Here is a 6795-nt window from a genome sequence, read left to right as displayed (position 1 = left end):
CCCGGGAGGTCAGTCCTCGCCTGGTAGAGTGCCCGTCCCCTCCTCTCCCCGCTGGGCCCGGAGAGCGGCGCGGGCCAGGTCCCCGGGGACGCGCCAGGCGCAGGCCGGATGGCCTGGCGGGGGCCTGAGCCGGAGCCAGAGCGCAGCCAGCGGACCCCACTCGGAGGCCGATGACGTCTTTGCCTTTGGCTCCTCCGGCGCCAAGCCCGGCGGGGCGGGTGACGTCACCGCACCGGTCACGTGATCGCTATTCAAACAAACAAAGCCCCTCCCCCTGAGCGCGCGAGACCCGCCCCTCCCCGCCTCGCCTGCCTGCCGAGAGGCCACATATAAACGCGTTCACCCGGGTCAGGCTCACTGTGAAGGACGTCGGGGCTGTAAGGACTAGGCGGGCCGGAGGGGCAGTCGGGAGAGCAGCAAAGAAACCGAGGCGGTCTAGAGTCCCGCACGACGACTCCTCGCTCAGTCCAAAGGCAGTTTGGGGTTTGGCGCAAAGAAAACCAGGGTCGGGCTTTTCCTCGAAAGCCGTCGCTCTACTTTTGGCTTCCCAGGACAAAGTGCACAGGAGGACTTGCACGCTGGGGGCGCTGGGGCCGGCCATGGTCATGGAAGTGGGCTCCCTGGACGCCGGAGGCCTGCGGACGCTGCTGCGGGAGCGCGCGGCGCAGTGCTTGCTGTTGGACTGTCGTTCCTTCTTCGCTTTCAACGCTGGCCACATCGTCGGCTCGGTCAACGTGCGCTTCAGCACCATTGTGCGGCGCCGGGCCAAGGGCGCCATGGGCCTGGAGCACATCGTGCCCAATGCCGAGCTGCGCGGCCGCCTGCTGGCCGGCGCCTACCACGCCGTGGTGCTGCTGGACGAGCGCAGCGCCGCCCTGGACTGCGCCAAGCGCGACGGCACCCTGGCTCTGGCCGCCGGAGCGCTCTGCCGCGAGGCGCGCGGTGCGCAAATCTTCTTGCTCAAAGGTACGCCGTCGGGGGTGCTCAGGGGCGGGTCGCACGCCCCCCTGCCGCCTTGCCCGGGGACCCCTGGCCCTCAGCTCCTGGGGGGCTGCCCCACCTGGAGGGCTTGGACACTTTGTCGCATTGTGGGAACTTGGCACTAGGAACAAAGACTCGCCTGGGCCTCCCCGGGGTAAACTTACAGCCCTAGTGGATGGGGGAGTTGTATGAAGGTGCCCTGTCTCGGCGGTACTAACAGAAAAAAAATATGTCTCTTTTTATTCCCAGGAGGATATGAAGCTTTTTCTGCTTCCTGCCCGGAGCTGTGCAGCAAACAGTCGACCCCCATGGGGCTCAGCCTTCCCCTGAGTACTAGCGTCCCCGACAGCGCCGAATCCGGGTGCAGTTCCTGCAGCACCCCACTCTACGACCAGGTTAGTAGGGAGGAGCCGTGCCCGAGGGGAGAAGGAACAGCTGGCAAAGGTGGAAGAGCAGTGCTAGTGAGAATATAGAAAGCGACATGCAGCTTTATTTATAACAGGGGACACGGGGATATTATTTATCCCATGGTTAAGTGGTATGTGGAGCTGGGTCTCTAATTGTTGGCACTACAGAAATGAACTTGTTGGCCCTGCCTAGGCAAATGGGTTTAGTCCCCTATTTATTTATACTCTAACAGCAGTGCTGCAAAGTTCACCCAGTGTTGAAACTGACTTTTCCAGCAGGGAGTTTTTGTGGGTGTGGGCACCAGCATTGGCATTGAATAAAGCTTGACAAGTGTTGGATATTTCTGGATTTCAGGGTGGCCCAGTGGAGATCCTGCCTTTTTTGTACCTGGGCAGTGCCTATCATGCTTCTCGCAAGGACATGCTGGATGCCTTGGGCATCACTGCCTTGATCAACGTCTCAGCCAACTGTCCCAACCATTTTGAGGGTCACTACCAGTACAAGAGCATCCCTGTGGAGGACAGCCACAAGGCGGACATCAGCTCCTGGTTCAACGAGGCAATTGATTTCATAGGTAAATGGAACAAATGCCTGGGACTTCTGCCTCACTCCTTCCGTTTTAGTCACTGAGCTTAAACTCTATGGCAAGAACTTGAGTGGCATACTTTTAAGCTTTCCTCTAGACACTAATGTCAGTCTGGTGTGGGTAGCATCTCTGAGAAATATAGATGCGATGTCCCATTTTATAGGTGAGCAAACTGAATCTCAGAATGTTGATTTGTGCAATAGCAATCTGCTTAGTGGTGATGCCTGGTCTGGGTTTAAATGCCCTGCTGTTGTTTTCCACACCACCTCCACAAACAGTGTCTGTGTGATGGCATGAGGCGATATTGACCATCTCTGGACAGGACACACATGACATTTCTTAGACACCCTATTCCTAGGGTTGGGGTGGTTCTCCTGGGCTCCCAAGTAACCAGCTGCCCTTTGTTTTCCAGATTCCATCAAGAACGCTGGTGGAAGGGTGTTTGTCCACTGCCAGGCGGGCATTTCCCGATCAGCCACCATCTGCCTCGCTTACCTCATGAGGACTAATCGGGTCAAGCTGGATGAGGCCTTTGAGTTTGTGAAGCAGAGGAGGAGCATCATCTCCCCCAACTTCAGCTTCATGGGCCAGCTGCTGCAGTTTGAGTCCCAGGTCCTGGCCCCGCACTGCTCGGCAGAGGCGGGGAGTCCCGCCATGGCTGTGCTCGACTGTGGCACTTCCACCACCACCGTCTTCAACTTCCCGGTCTCCATCCCCGTCCACCCCACGAACAGTGCATTGAGCTACCTTCAGAGCCCCATTACAACTTCTCCCAGCTGCTGAAAGGCCACAGGAGGTGATCCTCACAACCCAGCAGGACTCCAGGCTCCTTCTTGGAAGGGGAAATGCAGTAACTCCAGGGAAGGGAGCTTGTGAGGGCTGGTCCTTATTTATTTAATTTCACCCGAGTTCCACTGGGTTCCTGAGTGGTCGTAGTGATGACTTAGCACCAAGACGTTTGCTGAACTCAGCAGGTTTCGGGACCAACATACAGTGGGTACATAAAGTCCCTCTGACAAAATGGGGCCGAAGAGAGAGGACTCAGTGTGTGAGTTGATTTCTTTTTGCTCGTCCCTGTTTTCTGAAGACACTTTCATGCTTGACATACCTACCAGTATTACCATTCCTGATGACACATATACGTATGAGAATATACCTTATTTTATTTATTTTTGTGTAGGTGGTCCACCTTCACAAATGTCAGTGTCTACTCCTAGAAGGACCAAATACCTCAATTTTCTGTTGTGAGTACTGTAATATCCTGTAAATATAGCCTAAGCAGGTTTGTTTTCAGCACTGATGGAAGGCACCAGTGTTGGTTTTGTTTTGTTTTGTTTCGTTTTTAAGTTGCCAACAGTTGTATGTTTGCTGATTATTTATGACCTGAAATAATATATTTCTTCTTCTAAGAAGACATTTTGTTACGTAAGGATGACTTTTTTATACAACAGAATAAATTATGGCATTTCTATTGAAAACTTGATGCTTCATTTCTTGGGCAGCCCCACTGATCCCTCTCCCATCACTGAAACAGGGGAGAACAAGGTCCTCCAGAATGTGTGTTGGCATCTGATCCCATACTCTTTGGTGGCCCCTCAGTCCCACAAGATGGCTGGGTTGCAAAGATGGTAGAGAAGTGTGATCAATCATAAAAGAACAACAATAAAACATAGGTGCTGGAGCTGAGCTCTTGGTATTGGATTCGAGTGTCCACCTATGTATCTTCCCATCATGTCTTCCTCAAGTGTCCCCAGAGCCAAAACCAGGAAGAAGTGGCCATTTACTTGGTTGCTTTTTCCATTTAATACCTTCCCCAGGATAACATAAAAAGCCTCCCTCCCGTCTCTGATCTCTGCTGAAGTGATGAGGATGATAGTTTTTCAACACATTTGCTATAAATGTGTTTCTACTATGTGCAAGACAGGGTGTGCTAACTGACCCTGGAACAACTCAGCAAGATCTGCAAATGAAGATGGTGAGACCCAACACAGCTAAGTGGCACAAGTGGGGGAATTGGGCCCTACATCTGTTTTGTTTCCTAATTCTATGTGCTTTGTGCTTTATCACTTGCTTCTCGTGTGTGCTTTTTTTTTTTTTTTTTTGCCTTTGCAAAGACCTTTATTTTTTGTGAAAAGAATACCAAGCACTATAAGCAAATACAGTGTAGACAAATCACCAGAAATCCCCACCCCCAACCTGACCATTATTGTTTTGGAGCACATCCCCTAGGCACCTCTGCACATGTACACAGCATTTTTGGTGGCTGCCTCCTTCAGGTCACTTGCTGCCCTGCTTTCATAATTTTGTTGAAGAAGATAGACAATTAAATCTGACTTGCTCTAGGGCAATATTCTCGATTTTCACTCTCTTGCCAAACAGGCCAAAGCAGAGAAGGTGTAAATTGACTACCAACCCATAATCCAGTCTTTAATGTTGAACTAAATAACAGTGAAGCTCCTGGGTTGCTGGCCCCTTAGCCCCTGCACTCCTTTACTTGTTTCTGGACAAAGTGCTGTAGGAAGCAGAAAAGCAAAAATCTTACTTTACTTTTCCAGGGGTGCTCTGAGTAGTGGTCCTGGTCTAGCCCCATCATTCAAGGCCTTGACCTTTCTGCACTGGTTCACCATGCGCCACCTGACTCCCAGGGCCTGAAAGATCCCTGTGTTCCATGTTCTAAGAACTTACCCTGGGCTGGCAAGTTCATTTCCTCGGCTGGGCTTCCAATTACAAGTGTGTTCATGCCTTTCAAAACAAACCATACCCAGTGTTTTTTATCAAACCCTAGAAATCTACTATTGCAAATATCTCCCTTCGTGGAAATGTACCAGTGACTTTGAGTCCGTGGCAGATGCCATGGCTGACATCCCCGTGGGCTCAGGCCATCACTTTCTGCTTGGCAGGCACTGGCTGAACCAACATTAATCTCCACTGTGATCCACACAGTGGAAAAATACAGTGGCTGCCTAAGGGAGCCGCCAGTGAAAACAATTCACTCACTTCTCCTAGCACAAGCTACTTAACCTCCTGCCAGCCCTGGAGAGCCAGGGTGATAACCCCTCCTCCCTATGCATCCGATTCCTGGTCTCAGCCCCTCCAGAAGATGTCAGTTTTGGCCTGAGACTGCTTTTCTTAGGAAGGAAAAAAAGTGCCTAAGATGAGAAGAAAGATGCTTAAACTATTAAAATGTTGTTTCTCAGCTGGGAGATTGACATAGGGACAACTCGATCATTTAATACTGATAATGTAGTAACAGCTGTCAATTTTAGAGTTAGCGCCCTGTGCCAGCCACCGTGCTGAGTGCTTTCCAGATGATCGAATTTAACTTTTAAAGCAACATCCATCTTACAGAGGAGGAAACTGAGGCTCAGAGAGGTGAAGCGACAAGGTAGCTCAAGGTCATACAGCAAGTAAATGGCACTGCAGAGTTGGGAACATGGGTCTGTAAGAAGACTGGGGAAGAAAGCCCTAGTTCAGTCCAAAAGACAGCTCGTGGGAGTGAGGAAAAGATGAGCTTTGTAGCTAACCAGACGTCACCATGGTTTTACCCCATAATATCAAAGTGGAAAAGCCATTTATCCCTTTGGGCCTCAGTTTCCTCATCTGTAAAATGAAGATAATAAAACCTACTTCACTTGTGAGGAGGAAATGTGCTCATGAACGTAGAAGTGCCTGGCAGGTTGTGGGCCCTGGGGAAACATTCAGGTCTCTTTCCCCTCTCCTAATGACCTCTAGCGGTTCTTGGGTCTCAGTTTTCCCGCCCATAAAATGACCACCTTGCAGTGGATCTAATGGGTAAGCTTCCTCCCAGCCCTCTAATTCTAGCACATAGAATATGCATCAATGCATTCTTCATGCTTTTTGGTGGTTTCCAGACACCCATTATTCCATTAGGAGACTACCAACCCCAAATGCTTCCACTGCATCCTCTCCTTTGCTTGGAATTTTGCAAATCACAGCTAATTGGCCTTGAACTTGCAGCCTCCGGCCTCCATTTCCCTCCCTTCCTCCCTCCCCTGGCCCCTGGTGGATGACATCTTTGCGTGTACACCTTTAAGATTATATAAATCTGTGATCATACAGTAGCCTCCATCCCCTGGAAACGCAGAGGAGTTTCCCTTTTGTGAGGAAAGCTGTCATGTCACTTCCTGCTGCTGACAAATCAGTTTAGGAGATAAAAAAAAGGGGGGGGGGGATGGGGGGCGGGAGGCGGCCTCTGAGAACTGCAGGCTCGGTGGTTTCTGGTTGCCATACACAGAGGCAAACAAAGCCGAGGCCGCGCGGGCCGAGCTCAGGTTTCCCACACCTCAACGGGTGGATCCAGGTCACCCGGGGCTATTTTTCTCCGCAGGCTGCATTCTGGGGAGCAGGTGGGAGGGCTGACCACTTATGGGGACTTTCCTGGGGCCCTGCAGGGCAAGCCTGTTGGAGAACAGCCTCTGGGTCCAGCCAAGCCTCTGCTCCCCTTTATCGGCTCAGGAGGTGTCCTCATCTTTCGGAGAACAAAGGGTATGCCGGTTGCTAGCACCACAGTGCAAGCAACTGTGCTCTGCTAAGGGAAATACGGTAGAACCACCTTTTTCTTGACTGTGGCTTTTTAGGCTAAGCAGCAGTCCATTCATTCGTTCATTCATTCATTCAACAAATATTTATTGACTCTCTATAGGCCCAGGGATGCTTTGGTGTTAGACAAAGTTCCTATTCTTTTTTGTTTTTTACGTTTTTTTCAAAGTTCCTATTCTCAAGTAGCTAACAATGGTGCTGTTGGGGTGTGTAAATAAATAATTAAGAAATAAGATAAGAATGAAGGCTCTGAAGGTGAG

At 50.8% G+C, this 6795-nt stretch overlaps 1 protein-coding gene across 1 annotated transcript; it reads left to right on the top strand.

Moving 5' to 3' along the window:
* Window positions 1-360: 360 nt before the first annotated feature.
* Window positions 361-3453, top strand: DUSP1 (dual specificity phosphatase 1). Its single transcript, XM_007465540.1, has 4 exons — window positions 361-966; window positions 1231-1376; window positions 1744-1963; window positions 2388-3453. The coding sequence occupies exons 1-4, from the start codon at window positions 600-602 to the stop codon at window positions 2756-2758; spliced, it is 1104 nt and encodes a 367-aa protein (XP_007465602.1). The 5' UTR covers window positions 361-599; the 3' UTR covers window positions 2759-3453.
* The last annotated feature ends 3342 nt before the right edge of the window (window positions 3454-6795 follow it).

The sequence above is a fragment of the Lipotes vexillifer genome, unplaced genomic scaffold (genome assembly GCF_000442215.2).
Source record: "Lipotes vexillifer unplaced genomic scaffold, Lipotes_vexillifer_v1.1 scaffold621, whole genome shotgun sequence".
Lineage (NCBI taxonomy): Eukaryota > Metazoa > Chordata > Mammalia > Artiodactyla > Lipotidae > Lipotes > Lipotes vexillifer.
Note: the sequence above shows the minus strand (reverse complement) of the source record. Positions and strands in the feature narration are given on the sequence as shown.

Bases quoted from the DNA above. Each gene is read 5' to 3' on its own strand.
- DUSP1 (XM_007465540.1), top strand. From the start codon at position 600: ATGGTCATGGAAGTGGGCTCCCTGGACGCCGGAGGCCTGCGGACGCTG. The intron at 1,377-1,743 runs GTTAGTAGGGAG...TCTGGATTTCAG, and splicing joins GCACCCCACTCTACGACCAG to GGTGGCCCAGTGGAGATCCT. The intron at 1,964-2,387 runs GTAAATGGAACA...TTTGTTTTCCAG, and splicing joins CGAGGCAATTGATTTCATAG to ATTCCATCAAGAACGCTGGT.